The sequence below is a fragment of the Zootoca vivipara genome, chromosome 1 (genome assembly GCF_965207765.1).
Source record: "Zootoca vivipara chromosome 1, rZooViv2.hap1.1, whole genome shotgun sequence".
Lineage (NCBI taxonomy): Eukaryota > Metazoa > Chordata > Lepidosauria > Squamata > Lacertidae > Zootoca > Zootoca vivipara.
Genome location: NC_142582.1, coordinates 71,584,533 through 71,606,085, shown reverse-complemented (window position 1 = coordinate 71,606,085; position 21,553 = coordinate 71,584,533). Strand labels below are relative to the sequence as shown.

Genomic DNA, 21,553 nt, shown 5'->3' with positions numbered 1-21,553 from the left:
ATGACATAAATGAATGGATCTGCCATCATGATATAGTGAATAAATAAGCCTTTCAGTGATGTTGGGCTCCTAATATTTCTGTATTTTTACTTTCTTTTCTCTATCCTCTTGTAAAAACATTTGGTTGAAAGTTTACCTATTTCTACACCAACTTAGGTCTTCTAATTAAATATATTTTATGTGCTTTGTGTGTTTTGTCTTTTGATACTAACATGACAACCACTGCCACCAGAACACCTCAGCTAGATGTACCCACAGAATGTTTCTTTTGTATTTCATTATTTTGGTACTTTGGCTTTACTTACTCTGGAGATATTGCTGGTTGGGTTCTGTTGGTTTTTTTAGCACCTTAAGCAGACCTCTATTGCTAGTGACTGAAAACAGCTTTGTTTACTTTCGGCAACATAGCATTTATTTGGAATCCACAACCATTCAGCCTAGAGTAGTCTTAGTTCTATAGTAAGCTCTGCAACTATTTTTAAGATTAAAGATTTGCAACTCGGGAAGTAAAACATGAAATAGCGTACTTGAAAGAGTAAAATACCATACCCACCCTTCTTATCCGAACATGATGATAAGAGAGAGTACAATAACTATAAACAAAAGGTAAATGCAGCTAAACTATTACAAATAATCCACAGGCCATTAATTTGGAATGTGACACATGGTTTTGTAAAATTGAGAAAGGAGAAACCGGTATTGAGAAAATCTGTTAAACTAGCCTGACTTGGACCCACCTTCATCTCCTGTGCTTTCTCTAATGAGAATTGGTTGTACCCAGAGTGCTACCCTGGGAAGATGACAAATACATAGGCGTGATCATCTTTGTGTGATATTATGCATGTCACATCACATAAACTTGGATGTCTGTTTAAAGGTTATTGAAAATCAAATTTTAATTCAAAGACCACTCAATATGGTACACCTCTGTTGTCAGGAAAATTGTTGTCTCAAGTTTCCAGTCACCTCTGGAAACAGTGGTGATAGAGAGGGTGAAACCACGCCTGTGCAGAGCAGGGCAGCCACTTGCCCCAGACTTCAGAGGACTAAGCTGGTCAGGAGGCCCTGTTTGAGTTTATAACTTTATTCTAACAAGATTCCCTCCCCGGGTCTCAAACCCTCTCCCCCTCTGCCAAGTGACGTGGTTGGCTTGGCTTTAGAGGAAACATTTTACCCTTGGAATAGCACTTGGTTTGGTTAGGGGAAAAACAACATTCCCTTAAGTTGACGTCTGTCAAATTATTTATACTTGCGGGTTTTTTTTTAAAATAATAATAATTTATAAACCACCTTTAAACCAAAAGTTACCAAGGCATTGTGCAACATTGTATAACTTAAGACAATATACTAAAATGCATTAAGAATCACTGAAATACAAAAATATTACATATCAATCTTTAAGTCAAGATTTCAGTTTACCAAAAATCCAGAAAAAGGTATAATATAGATAGGTGTTTATGGAAGTGTATTCTGGTATCCAGCTCCTCATGTTATAGTCCAGGTCCCAGGCTCTTTTCCCTAGATGGAGGGAGAGCAGAAAGATTTAGGAGCTGGCTGATGATGATAAAGATGCCCACTCATCAAAGGGGTTGATTCAGCTGACCCTATGCAATCTGAGATGGGTACCACCGTATTCCTTGTTGCATCTGTGCAATGGTGTAAACCAGGCATCCCCAAACTTCAGCCCTCCAGATGTTTTGGACCACAATTCCCATCTTCCCCGACCACTGGTCCTGTTAGCTAGGGATCATGGGAGTTGTAGGCCAAAAATCTGGAGGGCCGCAGTTTGGGGATGCCTGGTGTAAACTCATCATATGTCCATTTAGGCTCTATCTGAGCTCTTTGTGCAGATGTGCTGCATTGATGTAGTTGTATGGGTTTAGCTTTGCTTTGCTGTTCTCGGCACTGGTGCAGGTGGGATGTGGGTTGCAAGGTGGAGACTATCACCCTTGCACTTTTGTAAGATAACTAAACAAAAGTAAATTCTAATTAATTCAGTGGGAATGATTCCAGATAAATGTGTACAGGACGGTAGCCTTAATCAGTATCCTATAGGCAGCTGAGTCAGTTTCTGCAACTAGATAGTTTTGACGCATGATAAATGCAACTTACTGAATTAACTGTACCAGGTTTTTCAAACACTTGCTCTAATGAGGAAGGATTACTTTATGTGTAGAGTCTTACTAAAACAAAGGAATGTTGGCTTGTGACAACACTATTAAAGTACTTGCGTTTAGTTATGTAGAGCTATGCAGGATCTTTTCACCATATTGTGAAAGTAATTGTAGTGTGTGATATATAATTATATGCAATATATAATTATTTAATAGTGAATTGTAAGAAGTATTATAAAGGTAATTAAAATGTTTTTCATGTTACATTTTAAACTTCCTGTATCACCTTTCCTTAATGCTACTAATTGTTGGAAACATTATTATGCATTCTAATTTCTTAAATTAATTTGTTCCTAGGCGGAGGTTTGGCAGTTGGAACCCTTCTTCTTATTGGTTAGTATGAAATTTTATAATATATTTTACTTACTAGCAATTATATGGTCATGGCATTATCTTTTTATTTTTATCAAGTGTTTTAGGGAAAATGTAAGAGTGGTTTTTCTAAGGAGTTCCTTCTAAAAGATAATGCAGGACGTTGTAAAGAAAACATTAATTTCTTTCACCGTGGCCATGTCATCATGTCATGTTAAACACTGATTTACTACAATGTGCACAAACTGGAACCCTCATACTTTCCTCTTCCCACATGGCCAAAATAATACTTCAGAAGGTTTTTCTGTCATTCCCCCTTAAACATGATTTGTCATTGCTCCTGAACTGAGAATCACTAATTATGGCCAGTTAATTTCAAAATGAAACAGTTTCAAAACACGGCTTCTGGAGCTGGCAGGTTTAAATTAATCATAGAGTCATATTCAACTAAATAGTTGTGCTAGCATAAGCCATGGTAAGGATACGTGCTAGCGCAGTGGAAGAGGGAGGGAAGGTTCCACCATGCAAAGAAAATTATTGTAGTGATAGAGAGTTAGCGCTACACTGAATACAACCCATAGTTATTGTGAAGCACAGTTCCCGTTTCCAGCACAATGATGCCAAGTGTCTCCCATCACAGGTTTTTTTATGTGAAGAACTGATGGTAGATTTTAAACCCATAAAAATATAGAATTCGTGGAGAAAAGGACAAACAAACAAACACACACACACACACACACACAGAGAGAGAGAGAGAGAGAGATCATTGGAAGGAATAAATGACCTTCCGAGTAAAGATGAGCACACACTTCCTCTTAAAGTGAAAGTAACAACTTCTCACATAAACCGTGGTTATCACAGGATTGCGTTAAAGCAGGGGTTACCAACATGGCACCTGTGAGCACAGTGGCACCCCTGAGGTCTTCCCCTAGGGCCTGTGGACTCTATGCGCCTGCTCCAGCCCCCTTGATCATGGAATGGTGAGAAGCTTTATAGTTTTTACCTTACCTGCATTTTTTCAGCTTTCTGATCATGTAGGATGAGTTGATGAATATAAGAACACTATGTGAACAACTGTTTAACAGTTGGTTGCAGTTGTTCAGATAGTGTTCTTATATTGGTCAACTCATCCTATATGATCAGAAAGCTGAAAAAATGCAGGTAAGGTAAAAACAATAAAGCTTCTCAAAAGTTACTTTAATATCTCTAATCTATATATATAAAAATGTAGGCATTGCGTGCACAGAGGTCACAGCCTTTCTCCGTAATCGCTGAACTGTAATGTAACAAATTTGGCCACAACGTTCCATGCCCATCAGTGAGGGATCTGGCATAAAAGTTTTTCCAAAAAAGCACACCTTTCATACCTAAAATAATGATTAAACACAAAAGTGGTGTCCAAATTAGACGTCACCAGCAGAAGCTCTAAAGACTCCAGCAGCATCCAATAGAAAGGCAGATCACCCACTGCTGCCTCCAAAGGCAGATGACATCACAAAATTCCACAGCAATCAACTGAAAACAGGCCTTTTGCAGCAACAAGGCCAAACCAACTGAAAACAGGCCTTTTCCAGCAATAAGGCCAAACCAACTGAAAACAGGCCTTTTGCAGCAACAAGGCCAACATTGCCAAGTGGAGGTAGGGGCCTGTCTGGGGGGGGGATGGGGGGTGAATAGGGGGCAGGGATAGGTAATGGGATAGAACACCCGCATTGGGGGAATGATTATGTGCAAAATGAACGGGTCACAGGGATAACCGGGGGGGTGGACGGAGGAGAGAAGGGAAATCACAGGGGTAGGGTGGGGGTGGGGGAATCACAGGGATACGTCATGGATCGGCACAGGGTAGGGGAAATCACACAAATAACCCACAGCAACGCGTGGCAGGGCCAGCTAGTATAATAATAAAAACAAGGGGCAATATCCATCAATATTCAGAACCAGTGCTTTTTTTCTTAAAAATCTTTTAAAGGTACTCTCATTTTGACGCAAGAAAATCACTATAGTTCAAATGGGGAAAAATAAATACAGTAAATGGACAAAAGTACAAAGATTTGCAAAATGTTTAGGGGTATGTGTCCCCCTGCACACACACACCCGAAAAAGCACTGCTCCAAACAGTTTTAAATAATTGCTTCAGCAATTTCAATCCTTTGATTTCAGTAGGTCATCTCTGAGAATAAATACTGGTCAATGTGGGGATTAGATAAAATTGTGAGATAAAGTTAGATAAAGATTAGATAAAGTTGTGGCCATGATAGACTTAATGCAGGAGATGGTTACTGTATAGTGATTGGATCATGAAAAAGTGCATATGTGTTCGTAGATAACCAGAATTCTTCACTAAATTGCTAATCAACTTGGATCATTTAAGCTTGTGTGGGGATAGTAATTGAAAACATGGAAGTGACGGTACTTCAGTTCCTAAGACTTTAATTTTTGAATTAAATGGACTATTTTTCATACTTATTATGTGTAGAATTTATATCTTGTATGTTGGTTTTAAAGCAAGTATAGTTGGTATTCTAGTTGAATGGCCTGTCATTATACAGACAACAGTAACATACTGTCATGAGATTAGTCTAGACAAGCTTTCTGTATCATGAGATTGAAGCTGTCGGAGTTAAGCCTCCAAGGAGGATATTTCAGTATTATACTCTGTGTTTTAAAAAGGTTAGATCCTTTTTTAACAGTCTCAAGAATAGATTGCATCACTTCAGTATTAGCAAATCAAATGCTCATCTTCATTATTTGATGTATATTATCCTGCCTAATTTAGGAAACTAATAGTAAATTCAAGATTATTAAATGTCTGTTTCTATTGTGAAGGTTTTCTGAAAATTGCATAACAGAATGGCTTCAAATCCTGTTAAATATTATTTGAAATTCTACCTGAATGCCATTTGTATTTAGCTGGTTAGTTGGGTTATGACCTAAGGTGTCTCGCAGCAATGTTGTCAGCCCCCCCCCCCCAACTTGGCTAGGGATTTTTTTTCAAAGGGGAAAAACCCAGAAATCTAGCTCATATGTAATATCCTGGGACCAACAAGCAATGGTTTGTTATATTGGGAATGTGAAACCCTGTTTCTCATGGAGCACTCAGACCACAGTTTCCTGGTTAGGATGTCACAGCAAATTAATTCAACAAACCAGGAAATCTTGTATTAAACTGGGCATGTAAGAGAATGTGGGGTGGGGAGTTGATTGGAAATGTGACTTTGGAATTAAGCCAGAAAGAGAAGGAGAGAAGAGTTAGGAAATACACACACTTGTAAAACACGGTAGAAAAATAAGGCTGCAATACTTGGCACACTTACCTTGAAATGATCTCCGCTGAGTACAGTGAGATTTATGTTGAATTAACCTCTGGGGGATTGTGCTACATAAGTGAGTCCTATGTTGTAGGTGAAGACTGAAGCCAAGTTCCAGATCCGAAAGAGCATTCTACCGTACTAGTTTCTAGAACAGAAATTGTCTTTTAATCAATTTCATACCAGTAGGTTGATATGGCAGCAACTAGAATAAAAATATGCTAAAATGTATATAACTTCTTAAGTATAATATAAAGCATAATTGAAATAAACCATGCTTAATTATATTAAAAGGCCTACACCTTGTGTTGCTTCAGAAACTTTTGGACTGACCATTTCAGAGTTGAAAAATAATTGCCTACCGGTAGAATCTTTTCGTATGTTTTCCCCACCCTACTAGTATTTGATAAAAGAAGGGCATGTTCAGGAGGCCATCCTTGCTAGGCCACAGATTACAAACAATAGGAAATTGTGTACGGTACTTTTTTCTTCTGCCTTTGATTTTTGATAAAACAAAGATGCTTTGATTTTAAATTGTTACTTGAGTTTCACTTTTTCCAGATTCTGTGACAGTGTTATCACAGAGCTGAAAGTAAAACTTCATTTTTACTGTATTAATAGACAGCTGCCAGTGTTTGTTTTTATCATGTTTTACCTACACCTTGGCAGCCTAAATAACCATATAGTTTTATATTTTATTTCAAAATTATTATGTATTTTATTGAATATGCAGATTTTCTAAATTGAAACTGCATTCCAGTAGGAAAACCTTGCATAACTAATTTAAGTGAATTTTTGTGTGTCTTTTAATTGTGAGTTCAAAATTTTAAAAAGTTAGGTTACAAAAGGGTTTTGTTTAGTAACTGAGGCCAAGTTTTTATAAAGCTAAAACTTCAACTTGACTAAAGGCAGGACCATTCTTGTTCAGTCTAAGCCTTGGAGCAATTTCAGCTATTTTAATTAGCTACCATTTTTTGTTTTAGGTATGCAATCTAACCTGCCTATTAAGGGTACTCGTCACTTGTCAACATAATTGACTTTATCACCTTTTTGAAAGTTGAAAAAGGTAATCTCTAGAAAAGTACAAAACAGTGATTTGCTAAATATAATTATACAAAATATAACTTGTCAAAATTTACCTTCCTGCTGAATGGCAGTGTGCCAAGTATTGTAACATATATGTTTGCTAACTTTGTATTGGCATGTGCTAATTAAATACAAGTGACACAGACTAACCTCCCCTGAGCTTAATAACTACTATGGACATTAGCAAAATATTTTAGATGGAATTTTAGATGGTGGGAATGATTAAAATAGTCTTATCATGTTACCTACAGCACTTTAGGTAAGATGTTCTATAACTTAGGAAATGCTCACCTTAGGTCATACTATTAGACTATAGTACTGTGGATGCTGATGATTTAATAAATTAATAATGATGGGTTGTGACAGATTCTCAGCAGCTCTAGGGCAACCTGTCTAGACTATCTGCACTGCAGACTGTCATATTTGCAGATATACTGCATTCAATTCTCCTCTCCCTTGGCTTTCAAAGCTTGTTATGTTTAGGGGCTTCTAATGATAGTACTGATAATTTTAAAACTTTTAAGTAGTCACATTTGTTGTTCTGTATTGTGTACAGTAGTACCTCTACTTACGAATGTTTCTACTTACGAATGGAGCTCCGTCCGCCTCTTGGATGCAGTTTAGATAGGATTTTTTCTACTTAAGAATTTTTAGATAGGGTTGCTTCTACATTCGGATTTTTTTCTCCCAATGCATTCCTATGGGATTCAACTTACGAATGTGCGTTCGGAACGCATTAAATTAGTAAGTAGAGGTACCACTGTATACTGTAATTCAGTATTATCTGTTTATAAAGACATGCTCTGAAAAGAGGCATATAAATTAAAATAGATTTATTGGAGATCCTGTACTTAATTCTCACATAATTTATTTAAACTGTGAGTAGATACAACAGACTAACAATCAATCAATGAAAACCTTTATTGGCATCATCCAGAAACATTCAAAACAAAACGAATTGGCCAGTACAATCACGTCGCCATATCATCAGTACAGTCACTTGCCTAAAGGAAGAGGAGGGCAGCATTCTATTTCACCTCTGTGGGTCTCCAACAAGGGAGGGTCCTGTAATGTACTTCGGCAGCAAAAGATCAGATAGAGGGACTTGGCTACCGTCTTAGTCAGCTCCTGGTCTCTCCCCTGTAATAGGAAGCGTATAACCTCTATCTCCGGTTTCCATTTTGGGACACATAGTTGATCCAGGTATTGCTGGCAGATATCATCATACATTTTGCATTTAAGGACCATGTGTGCTAGAGCAGGCTTAGGCAACCTTGGCTCTCCAGATGTTTTGGAACTTCAACTCCCATGATCCCTAGCTAACAGGGCCAGTGGTCAGGGATCATGGGAGTTGTAGTTCCAAAACATCTGGAGAGCCAAGGTTGCCTATGCCTGTGCTAGAGTTTCCACCAGGTGGGCATCACATGGGCAGGTCCTATCTTCTTCTACCGTCCCCGCGAACCTACCCCAGAGGAACTTAGAGGGATTAGCGTTAAAGCTAGCTAGCGAGAAAGCCCTTCTTTCTTGCGGGTTAAACAGAAATTGTAGATAATTGGATTAGATTCCTGTGCCCAAGCGAGTTGAAAATAAAGAGGGGGACATGTTTTTCTCACAGATAAAATCAGTTCCTGACGCTCTACAGTATGTCCCATAACCTGGTTTTTAACATGGCTTTGGCGATTGGGAAAGCCACGCCACCTAGGAGATCCTCTGAGAGCCCAAGTTGCTGTATCTTTGTGCAAAACAGTTGTAACCCTGGGGAAGGGAAGGAGCCTGACAGAACTTCACAAAGTAAGGAGTCTTTGTCTGCTGAAAAGCAGATGTTTAGCCAGCATAAAAGAAAACTCACCCAGGCAGCTGTCTCAAGCTTATGTTGGCCTCCCTCTAGACACAAGGCAGCATTGGGTTCACAGCGTGGGATGGCAAAAGTCTTAAACAGAAAGGCTGACTGTACCCGTTCCACTAACTGGGTAAACCCTGTCATCCAGATTGGAATTTCATAGAGCAGTTGGGCTCTGACTTTAGCATTAAAAGCCTTGAGGGCAGAAGGGATGTGTTGTTACCTTTTGTTGCAAAGAAGCACGTTATGGCCTGCATAGACAGCTTGCTGGCATTTACTGCCGCTACACAGTGCATAGACCACCAGAGCCTGTGATTTGAAGTTGGGAACCTGTTGGATGTGTTTCCCACCGAAAACCCGGCTATAGCTCTTACGAGAGTTCCCGAAAACCATTATTTTGCTTTTGTCGAAGTTCATGCTCATTTTCATTCTGGCCAAGTAGTCGATACAGGTATTTAGCAAACGTTTTAAGCCAATTCTTGTCCGTGAGAGCAGAACCATGTCATCTGCTCTATAGAAGGATGGGGAAACAGTGACTTGTTTTTCCTGCTTCTGCACCAACTATAGCCAGTTTAGTTTAGTCTCATTTTTTTCAGCTTCTAATATAGCTTCTAAATAGATTAAGAACCTCCATAATAATAACTAACTGAGCCAGTTGCATATTCAGGACTAGATTGCACCCCTTCTGAAATAACAGGTTTGTAGTTTGTGGGTGTTACTCAAGTCTCTGGTAACCTCAATGGCCAGGCATGCCTTTTACTAGTTTGTATGCCAGCAATGGCCATTCTTGACCATAGTGATTAATGTACTGGTAACCTCAAAACCGTATTTTACGGACCATAACCTGCACTTTTCCCCTCTGAAAACCGAAGGGGGAAAGTCGTTGCGGGTTATGGAAATCGGGCTGTTTTTGCCCCCTCCGCGGCTGCAGCCTGCGACAGGAACGTGGGAGGGGGGAGGAGCAGTCTGAGCTGGGGGGGGGGACAGATGGGAGCTCCATCCTTCTTTCCCCCCTTTCTTTCTTCCTTTTTCTCTCTCCCTCCCTTCTCTCTCTCTCTCTCTACCCACCCACCCCTTCCTTCCTTCCTTCCTTCCTTCTCTCTTCCCTCCCTCCCTCCTTCCTTCCCTCTCCCCCCACCCCCAGTTTTAATCCTGGGTACGCCCCTGTTCTGGGTTCTTGTATTCTTTTACAATGGCATTAACAACTTGGGTCCAGGATACCCTTAGGACTGCCTGATTCCTTGTAACCCTGCCCGACCACCGAAATCCTCTGTTATTGGTTCCCTGTGACTCAGCTACATGGCTGTGGGCTGTGCATTCAGTATTATGGGCCTAATTCTGTGGAACTTCAGGTGTTTGATGGGATTCTTTCTATTTCAGTTGTCTTTTTAAGAAAGTCTGTTTTTATGAGTAATGTTAACTGAATTTATCTACTATAGAATTTTTATAATTTCTAGGTACTATGCTTAAGCGGTGTATAAATAGCTGGAATAGAAAGGAATGTGTATTTGTCTAAGAAGATACTTAAAATCACTTCTGCTGGTTCCGTTTTAAAATGCCCCATGCCCTTGGAGCTTCCTGTTATGTGGTAGAGGGACAATTCACATGGAAACCAGTTTTTAAAAACATTAAGGGACAAAGCTGTAGCATGGAAGTTTATTATTAGCCAGTCAGATCTATGGCAAGTATTAGTGAAGTGCTAATGTGCAGCCAGAACATGATCATTGACTTCAGGAGACTACTTCCTTTGCCCCCTTAATGAGAAGTTGCCACTAGGTGTACATGTACTGGGTATTAAATCCTAATTAAAACCACAAGAAGGTGGAGCTATATGGCAAGTATCATGGGTTGCAGGAGTATCTGACATGGTGCCCCAGCCCATGTTGTAGGGCTTCAGTTGCCATCATACTTGACCATGGTCCTGCTTCCTGGGGTTGATGGGAGTTGGAGTCTAACAATATCTGGAGGATGCCACATTGTCTACACCAGCCTTAATGGATTTGTGGATCTAGAAAATTTTGCTCAAAAAATGTATCAGCTTTCTGAGTTTGTGTTCCCATGTGACTTGCTTTTTCACAAGGATATATTGTATAAATAAGAACATGCTTCACTTTCTGATTGTTACTTATATTGTATGGTAGGAAAATGCAGGAGCTAATTTCTGTGGTGTCAAAATACCTGTAGCAAACAATGGGATGCAGCGGGCGGGGGTGGGGGGAGAACGGTCCAGGCTGTGTAGGCTTTGAATAGTAACAAGTACTGAAGCTGGGAACAATGGCTGCTATCAGAATAGCCCCATATGAGTGCACTTTAGATCTTTTGAATAAACAAAAGTTTAGTGACCTAGAAATGAATCAATAAAAAAAGCTATTCTCTATGTGACAAATTGAATAACTGAAGGATTCTTAGAGAAGCATTGACTCTAACCATCCAAGATACATTGTTTGTGAAGGTTTTCTAAAACACATTAAATCCTTTGAGCACTGTAGCAGGCAGTGAGGTGTTCTGTATTTAGGTTGTTCAATGTTTATTCTCACTGAAAGTTTAGCATTAGAGGAACCAAAACACTTATTTTCTTACAGCTCCTTGTTCTTTTGGAAAACTTGAAAACCTAACATTACCAATGTGAGCTATGAAATGCAGCCTGGCTCATGTAGTAACATAGCAAATGTTATTGCTTCAGTATTGTTTGAGACCAATTGCACTGTGTTTATCTAAACCTGAGCTGAAATATTTTTCTTTCAACTAATTGTTATTGATGATTATCAGCATCAAAATTATTGAGCTAATAGAAACAAATAGCTCTATCTTAAATAAATAAATAAAATTGCAGCCAGGTCCCATTACTAATCAGAGTAGCCTATCATTTCATGTTGAAATGCTGGAATCAGAGGTTTTTTTCTACAACAAACACTGATTATTTATTTAGTGCATTCTTATTCAGCCTTTCCTTGAAGTTCAAGACAGTGTACAGCACAACAACCCTGTGAGGTATCTCAGGCCAATAGATCATGACTGACCCAAGATCACCCAGTGGGATTACTGGTTGAGTGGGGATTTAATTATACACAAAACTAATGGGCAGGTTTCTTAACACCTGTCTGTTCCATCTGTGCTGGATTAGTTTTATTTGTTGTGTCCTGAGGATGTGGACAGGCAGCTTGAAGAAGTGTGGCCAACCATCAGCACATTTCTTAGAGCTAAGTGTAGAGGGTGGATCCAGGGAGTGATCAATGCTGCACTGGAGCAGGTGGTCCCGTCCACCTACAAGGAGATCTTGGATCAAGAAATGTTCAACAGCTATTGTCCAGTGGTGAACATCAGCTTTTGGGACAAGAGAGGGTGTAGTGGTCCAGCTCCAGGCATGCTTCAATGAAATTGATTATCTGGATCCATTACATACTGGCTTCAGACCCAGTCATGGCCCTAAAATGGCTTTGGTCACTCTGGTTGATGACATTTATATGAAACTTAATCAGGAGAATTGGAGTGCTTATTATATTCAGCTCTTTCTCTTTGATCTATATAAATCAGGAGAGGTGGCTGAGGTATAAGATGAGTGCTTGGAGGCCGTGATGGGCTGGATAAAGGCCAATGAATTAAAGGTGGATCCTGAAAATACAGAGATGTTTTTCCAAGTTCTCAAGTCCTAGAAGTGATGAGACTGCATGTTCTTAGATTCCTCTGGAAGGAACAGTTTCATAGCTTGTATGTGCTCAGTGGACCCTTAGGTGGCCACAGTGGTTAGGAGTGCCTTTTTGCACCTACAGCTAGTTTACCAGCTACAACTTCTTTTAGACAGAAACAACTGATTACTGCACTCCATGCTCTGGTAGCTTCCAGATTGGATTATTGCAATGTGCATGGAGTTGCCCCAGATTTCTAGCTGGGGTTTTATTTTAAAACAGGTGCATTGCCAGTATGTTTCTGGGTGTTCACTTTAGTGTTTAAAGCGCTAAGTGATTTCTTCTTTTTCTATAGAATCTCTTGGGTCTGGTTTTAAGATCAACAGAGAGGACCCTCATGGTAGTTTCACTACCCTCTCAGGTTTTGGTAGCCAGCCAGCATGGTGTAGTGGTTAGAGTATTAGACTAGGACCTGGGAGAGACCAGGTTTCAAATCCCCACTCAGCTCACTGGGTAACCCTGGGCCAGCCACTGTTCTTAGTCTCACCTACCTCCCAGGGTTGTTGTGGGAATTAATTGAGAAGGAGGAGAACCAGATATGACAACTTAAACTCTTAGGAAAAAAGTAGGATATAAACACAATAAATTAATTAATAAAAATAATAATGATCTATATGATGACATTCTCTGTGACAGCCTCTAAGTTGTGGAATTCCCTCCCCACAACTTAGGTGCGTCTGCCACTTTCATTTTACAGTTTTTGTTGCATGCTAATTTGTTTTAAACTGTTTTTAATGCTAGTAGTGCAGCAATAAAACTGCTAGCACATTTGCAAAGCTAGGCAGGGCCCAGTATGGTTTTAAATTGGATTGGGGACCATATGTTGAGATTCCTGCATTGCAGGGGATTGAACTAGATGATCCTTGGGGTCCATTCCAACTCTGCAGTTCTATGATTCTATGTTGTATGTTAAATTGGTATAACCTATCTTGGGACGTGGGTGGCGCTGTGGGTTAAACCACAGAGCCTAGGAAGGTCGGCTGTTCGAATCCCCGCGATGGAGTGAGCTCCCGTTGCTCCGTCCCTGCTCCTGCCAACCTAGAAGTTCGAAAGCACATCAAAGTGCAAGTAGATAAATAGGTACCGTTCCGGTGGGAAGGTAAACAGCATTTCCGTGCATTGCTCTGGTTCTCCAGAAGCGGCTTAGTCATGCTGGCCACATGACCCGGAAGCTGCACGTCGGCTCCCTCAGCCAGTAAAGCGAGATGAGCGCTACAACCCCAGAGTCGTCCGCGGCTAGACCTAATAGTCAGGGGTCCCTTTACCTTTACCTTGGGATCTTATGGTGAAAAGTAGGTAATAAATCACAGTATTATTATTATTATTATTATTCATAACAATAAATATCATTGTTAATACTCATATTAGTTGAAGGGAACCTTCATGTTCAGAGACAATATGCCTCTGAATACCAGTTGCTTGGAAACAAACAATGAAAGAGGGCTATGGCCTTCATCCTTTGTATTTCCTCAGAACCGTCTACACGGCCACTATTGGAAATAGGATGCCGGACTAGATGGAATCTTAGTCTTATCCAATGGGGTTCTTCATTTGTTCCTGGTTTTTTTTAGGAGTGGGGAAATGAAGCCTAAGGGAGAATGGTCACTTCAGCAGTTTAAAGCTTCAGTCCTGTACACACCTACCTGGGAGTAAGTCCTATGGAACTTAATGTGACTTTCTTCTAAATCGTGGGTTGGGTGTTTGTTTGTTTGTTTTTTAGCTGAAAGACCATATTCCCTCATGGGCAACTTTCTGGGGGCTGCATGCCAGTGGTGGGCATAGCTCTAGGCAAATGTGGGTTATTTTTGCTGTTGTATAATAGGCTACATTCCAGCCATGCAGACACACATACCTCCACCCAGGCAAGCAACATACATGATCATCATTCAGGAAACATGCAACCCAGGAAAAATAATTGATCAGGACCAGAAGAGGCTGGCCTGGAGATGGGTGTTACCTGAGCAGAGCCCAAAGGGTCAGGTGGAGATGGTGTGTCTGAGGTTCTCTGCCCCTGTTATGAGTAGACACCCACAGGATTATACTATACAAGTTCCTTAATTAAACTAAACATTTGACTTATTTTTTGTGGCTACATAATGCCAATAATATACTCTGTATTTTGAAAAATTACGATAGGTTCATCTTTTTTAAAAATAAAGTTTAAAATCCTTACTGCAGTCTAGAAGTAAAAACTCTAAACAAAAACAAAATTAAGGCATGTGAGTAATCATCATATATCGTCGTAATAATTTCAGTAAAATTAGGCCTTCAGTTCTAAGATCCATTTAATTTATTACCACATCCAATAGTTTTGTTATACTGGTAAAATTTGGCTAAAGTGGAAAATCCGTTACTATGGCGGTACTTCAGGTCACAGCTGGTATCTAATCCATTTCTCTTACTTCTAAAGTAGCCTAAATTTGCCTGCAGCCTACATGTCTGAACCCTAAGCAAAGCACCAAAATATAAATGTTGGTTCAGATCCCCTTATGTCAGATTTTAATATTTAATATCTCTTACAGTTGAATTCTTAAAGTTGAAGTCCCCATGCACCTTTAAAGATGCAGAAGGATTCTTTCTCTTTGTAGATGAAGAAATTTCTAACAATCTGAATGGATACAAATGACAATGTTTAGAGAAGCCACTGCTTCAGAATTTAGAAAGTTGAGGTCTAAAGGTGATGATAGGTCAGCTTTCAGCATGAGAGCAAGAGTACACGGTGTCACCTTTTACTAGTGTTGGAAGGCTTTTACATGATCCCATACTCCTTGAAGCAACACAGCAGAGTATTTTTATTTAGGTTTTCCATGATGGTCTATTATATTTATAGCAGATCCTTTAGGATGCTGATAAGAGCTCAGTACTGTTATGATTGTTAAGATTTCACATTTATTTCTCTACAGAAATAAATATTTTTCTTTGTAATAACATAGCAAATTCTGGAAATTTCTGAAGCTAATGAGGATTGCAGCAGGAGTAACACACCTTCCTAACCCCTAAAAGCCACAACTGGTTAAACAGTAATTACATATCTCTAATAATGTTTTAAGGAGCTTCTTTAATAGCAATGGAAGTTGTGAAAATGGCATCCTGCTAATGGTTAGGCACAATGTGGTTGTGGTGGTGGAGCTGCTGCTGTCAAGTCTCTCATATTTTCGGAGATGTGCCTTTTCTAGACTGGCCTAAAAGAAACCCTTATGACACGATTCTCTAAGAGTGGATCTATCCATCCGCTTGGGGTATCTTATGGGGCCCCTGCAGTGCTGTGAATACATATGGAGCAGTATAAGCCCAATGGTAGAGGCACTGACAGTACATAGTTGTGGTTTCTTTTGCCCTATCTATATTTCTTCCACACCAGCAAATTTGGCTTGTCATCCTAATAATGTGTTTTGCTTTGTTTTTCCACAGAGGAAGATGTCTACGGTATTTATTCCAATCTGTTGTTCAAGCATTTCCTTTCAGAGGGGATAGTCTGTGGACATGATTTATTTGTTGCTTCAGATAAAGAGGAGCCTGCTGATATTCTAAAGGTAAAGAAAAAATACTTCCATGTAATTATTGCTTAATATCTTCTAGATGGTGCTAAAAGCAATCCTAAAGCTGGCAGACATTCCCATGCCCTGTACGAGAACTCTGTTAGTAAAGCACTTGTGTGTTACCATACCAACCATGCCTTGCCTACTCCCTCCAAGTAAAAAGTAGTGTATGGGTCAGGAGAGTATAGCTTTATTAATTACCTAAAATCTTCCTGAATACATTACCTGTACCTTGATTAAATTATTTTAATTATAGTGATTCAGAGAAACTAGGGGTGGAGATTGTGTTGGAAAAATGTGGCAAAGAAAAGAAGTAAAATGACATCACATCTTGAGTTTGAAGTGCTTGTACTTCTCATACCCTGTTTCTCCAAAAATAAGCCGTAGCCATAAAATAAGCCGTAGCAGGATTTTTAAGTATTCAAGGAATATAAGCCATACCCTGAAAATAAGACATAGTGATAGGCGCAGCAGCAATGCCGGCCGCGGCAGGAGGAGGAGGAAAAAAATAAGACATCCCCTGAAAATAAGCCATAGTGTGGTTTTTTGAGGAAAAATAAATATACGACGGTGTCTTATTTTCAGAGAAACACAGTACCAATGTGATTGACCAAACAGGAGCCTGAACGCCATTTTTACGAAGCATGGGTTGGTGGCACACACAGAGTACTGTGTGCCAGTGTTATGAAATAGTTTGCCATTTGATATTGTTGTGTTGATTTGTGGAGCCTAGCTTTAGAAATAACTGAAATTAACCATATATAAATACATATATAAAAACGTCAGTTACCAGAAATTGAAAATATCAAATACACTTAATATCAAGTGTATTATATCAATACTCCACAATAAGACTTATTTTTAAAGTCTTTTAAAAAGTATAGTTTTATGTAGCAAACTATGAAAAGTAGCTTTTGTACTTGTGGTTCTTCCTAGTCTTTATCACCTGAGCCTTAGGATTTGGTTATTCATTGACTTCGGTTGGCCACACAACCTACCTTAAAGAGGTAGGGGCAGCAGCACAGACAACACTGGGGAGTAAAAGGTAAAGGTAAAGGGACCCTTGACCATTAGGTCCAGTCGTGACCGACTCTGGGGTTGTGGCGCTCATCTCACTTTATTGGCCGAGGGAGCCGGGGTACAACTTCCAGGTCATGTGGCCAGCATGCCTAAGCCGCTTCTGGCGAACCAGAGCAGCGCGCGGAAACGCCTGCTAGGTTGGCAGGAGCAGGGACCAAGCAATGGGAGCTCACCCCGTTGCGGGGATTCGAACCGCCAACCTTCTGATCAGCAAGTCCTAGGCTCTGTGGTTTAACCCACAGCGCCACCCGCGTCCCTACACTGGGGAGTACTTCTGGCTAAAAGATAATGCAGCAGCTAACTGTGCAGCAGACACAAGTCTCAAAGAGGCCATAGATGAGTCAGTAGATAGATTAGCAAAGCAGAGAAAAGTCTGAAGGAGACTGAGTAAGGAAGCAAGAGGTGAAGGCTTGGAAAAAGGGAACGAGGGGGAGGAAACAGAGGGAAAATGAGAAAGAAGAGAATATAGAGGATCAGAGCTGGGAAGCTTTACCTCAATGGAGATTGAGACTAGCAGCTAGGAGAACAATAGGGGAAGGTCTGGATCTAATAACCCCAGCAACGCATCCAGAAAAAGAGGCAGGTTCTAGCTGTGAGAGGCAGGTTCTAGCTGTGCTATTTCATTGTTTGAGGTAAAGGACAAGATGGTGCCCTAGTAGATTCAACATACAGAATACAGCTGAATCATACTTAAACACTGGTAATGGGTCACTGTGCTCTACTACAACTAAGGACAGCAGACTAACTCATGGAGTGTAGGGCAGACTTTGTAGCAGACACAGCTCTGTCCTACAACATCTCATTCTCATTCCCATTCCCTCCACGCCCACATCTATGGCCTGAGGCTCCTACATCTCTCTGCCTAATTGTAGGGTTGCCCTGTTGAGAGGGAAATGTTTTGTTGGATATCTGTTATGAAATGTAAATTCACCTTCACTGTTGTGTCCTCATTAGGCTTTTTTCTTGAATTAATACTCTTAAACATGAACAAAAGAGAAAAAGGTTTACTGGAATTTCTGTTTACAGTGACATGTGTATCAGACATTCATTGAGCACATTAAGGGTTGTTTTTCATCTCTTATGCTATGATATTTCCATAGCTGTGGTCAAGCTTGTGGTATCAGAGGTTTTAAGTCTCCAAATACAAGTTGCTGGGAAACACAGTCAGAAGAGCTGTGTTGTGCTCATAACCTGCATATGGGCTTCCCACAAGCATCTGGCTTCCTACTATAAGAAAAGAATGAGATGGGCTTTTGGTCTGATCTATCCTTATCTCAATAATCTGGGTTTTATTAGACAGTAGGTTTGGAAATGTTCCAATGTTACTGTCACTCCATCCCAATAAACCATTGCTCCTTGCAACTAATCCAGTATATGGGTGACTAACAACAGGCTAAGAGAATTTATACATATGATTTACTGTAGAAATTTTTGAATTGACCTGTTTTAATTTTATGATATGTGGTTGGGAGTTTCTTGATCCTATAACCAAGACAAATATTGCTGGTTCTAGGAGAGGGAAGAGATGGTTTTATAGACCATAATTATGTTAAAACTGTATAACTAAAAGACACGTAGAACATAAAAAAGCCCCATCAGCTGCCTAAGATATATTATATTACCACCCAGCAATTTATCCATCATCCTCTGAAAACACATTCATGCCTATTGTAGTCAAAGCTTCTTCAGGAAGTCAGCATTAAGATGTAACATTGTTGAAAAATTACACCCCTGTAAAAATCCTATAGAACAATATACAGGGGGTTTTAAACAGGATATTTAAAACATTTCTCTTCAGTCACTTCATCTTTCTAACAGACAGCTGTACTGCTGCATACTAGAACATAATAAATTATAAAGTAAAAACTAAACCAAATCTTTATGTGACCTGATTACAGTGTCATGCAGAATTATTCTTCAGTATTTTGTATAATCCAGAAAGTGTGCTTAGGAAGATACAGGTAACGAGTTGTAAGTGGGACTTGTTTTCATTCTAACAAGTGGCTGTTAGCTAGGAGAAGCTGTGTGCTTCAAGTTGTTCAAGTTGTTGGTTTCATTGGTTTTTGGTTCCATTTAACCTCTGCTCAGCCATGAAGCTCATTTAGTGTTCGTAGCCAAATGTTAACTGTCAGCCTAGCCTATCTTCCAGTGAGAATGCATCTCCAGCCAAGAATTTCACTTAGACTGCAATCATTACCCCACTTACCTAGCAGTAACCCCCCAGTGAATTCAATAGGACCTCTTTTGAGTAGACAAAAATAATAATTATATACCACCCTTCATCTTAGGTGAGGATCACAGTATAAAAACAAAAATACAGTACATAGTATAAATGTATAGTTAGGAGTGTGCTGTTGGTTTTCCTGTTCTTTACCAAGGCATAACCAGAGTGCAAAGGAGCACAGGGTTCAGACTGGAGGCAAGGCTCTGGAAAACACAGAGCTCTGAAGTTGCTCCAGCACATAACAAGCTGAAACTGAGCCCTTATATGGCAATAGCAGCAGCAGGTGCCACCTAATTGTAGACGCTGTCTATACTGCTTGACTTAATAGGACCCAGTCTTTTCTAGTAATTGCCTACTGCATCAGAGTGGGGGGTCCTCAGCCTTCCGCAGTGGAATCCTCAGAGGCAGAGGACAGTAGTGTCATGTGAGCAGGTACTGCTGGGTGGGGCCCCTCAGGCAGCTGGTAACAATTCGTCTCCCAAAGTGGGAGCATGTGATGGGGCTGGCTATTTGCCAGCATCCCCCAGCCCCTATAAATCTACGAGTTAACCTGCAGGGGGAGAGAAAGAATATGGCATGTTTTAGACTTGCTCTTTGATGTTGTGTAGCAGGTGCCAGAGAAGAAGCCAATAAAGCCTGGTAACCCGTTAGGTGTGATTGATTAACAGCTTGGGAAACTATTATTTATTCTAACAGTGTTTAATGTAAACAATCCAGAATCAAGCAGTGGTTTGAACCGACCACTATTAAAAGACATAAGAGTTTCCCAAGTATGAATGTAATTGTAAACTCTAGTTTATTTAAAAATTAAAGCTTTCAGTCCCCTTGTACATGGAAGGGCAGCTGAGGGAGTACAGGAGACCAGTACTTAATGTGGCCCATTTTTATAACTCTTAACCAGTGTGGGCCTTTATTATTTTGAATGCTGTTGTATTAGCTATCATTTGTTTCTTTCACACTATTTAAAATACCGGTACTCTTTCAGAAATATTATAATCTGTTAAACCTCTGTGATGAATGACTATCATAGTGGTTTAAAATCATGTTAACAGTCTTTAATTATTATTATTTTAACTAGAATGCTTGTATAGTTAAGGATTTGAGGTGACTGAAGCAAAATGACGTTTTTGGTTTTTTTTACTTTCCTGAATTTGATTATGTTGTGATTGTTATTTCCACCTCGACAGCTATGGAAAGCGTTTCCTTACAATTGATTTAATTGTAAGGAAGAATTGTTTAAGTTTTGGGTTTTTTTTAACATTCTGGAGATGCTACCAATCATGCATCCAAATGGAAGCTTAGTAATGTTCTTAGTTTTAACAGCAGACAGACAAGTTGAAGGTGGTGAGAATTAGTGTGTGAAAGAGGAGGGAAAGAAAATGTGGCCCTGCATCCTATTCCCAGTTCCTAATCCTCAGTAGCATTACCTCTGCATGGGTCCTCATTTTTAAAACTTAAAGCATTTATAGGGTTCCCATTTTTCAAACAGAAACGTTGTTAAGCTTTTTTGGGCAAAATGCAAAACGAAATAAATGCTATTTTTATGCAAAAGCGGCACTGCCAACATGGGCTGCCATGCATCTGGATTTTCCCAATTTCCACAGGGACATTGCTGCCGACTGCAGTATTCCAGGAATATGTATGGAAAAATCCAGATGAATGGCAACCCTAATTTGGAAAGCATATTCTGGAAGAGCAGACTGACTTGACTTGTGTGTGTGTTTGCCTGATGCTCAGTGTTTTCCTATTCATCCACTGTAGTCTAACATTTATGGTAGCCAAAGTTTATCAGATGCAGTTATGTAACATTTTGAAAGCATGCAAGGAATGAAGCAAGTTTTGCTATTACCAATCAAATTTACATTATCAACTAAAATGAACATTTTCCTCCTGCCTTCCCCTCCAAAGAGCTACTGAGCCTATATTTAGTTCAGATCACTTTGTGCAACCCTTCTAGCACTAGAGAGTAAATCATCCCCACATTATTCATACATATTGGTATTGTAGCTTAGCACATTTTAAATTTGGATATTGCTGCACAGTACTCATTTTCAAGGAAGTTCTTTAATATTCTGACAAAGATGGACATAGTAGAAGCATTGTCCATGACCAGCTACCTTTGTAAAGAAGAATGAGGCCATCTCGAGTTACAGGGATTTTGGATGCCATAAAAGTTAGACTACAGTGAATGAATAAGTTAAAAATCTGAGTATTAGGCAAACACCTGAGTTTGCTATGAGTATATTTGATGGTAATCTTAACTCACTTTCTTATATTTTATGTGCATGCAAAAGTATGCCA

At 39.7% G+C, this 21,553-nt stretch overlaps 1 protein-coding gene across 5 annotated transcripts in view; it reads left to right on the top strand.

Moving 5' to 3' along the window:
* Positions 1 to 21,553, top strand: part of ELP4 (elongator acetyltransferase complex subunit 4) — a 152,455-nt gene that overhangs the window by 4,232 nt on the left and 126,670 nt on the right. For all 5 annotated transcript variants that reach the window (XM_088653799.1, XM_035117904.3, XM_035117893.3 and 2 more), the window contains exons 2-3: positions 2,472 to 2,507; positions 15,821 to 15,942. In XM_088653799.1, coding sequence (XP_088509925.1) covers positions 2,472 to 2,507; positions 15,821 to 15,942 — 158 coding nt within the window. The remainder of the gene's footprint in view (positions 1 to 2,471; positions 2,508 to 15,820; positions 15,943 to 21,553) is intronic.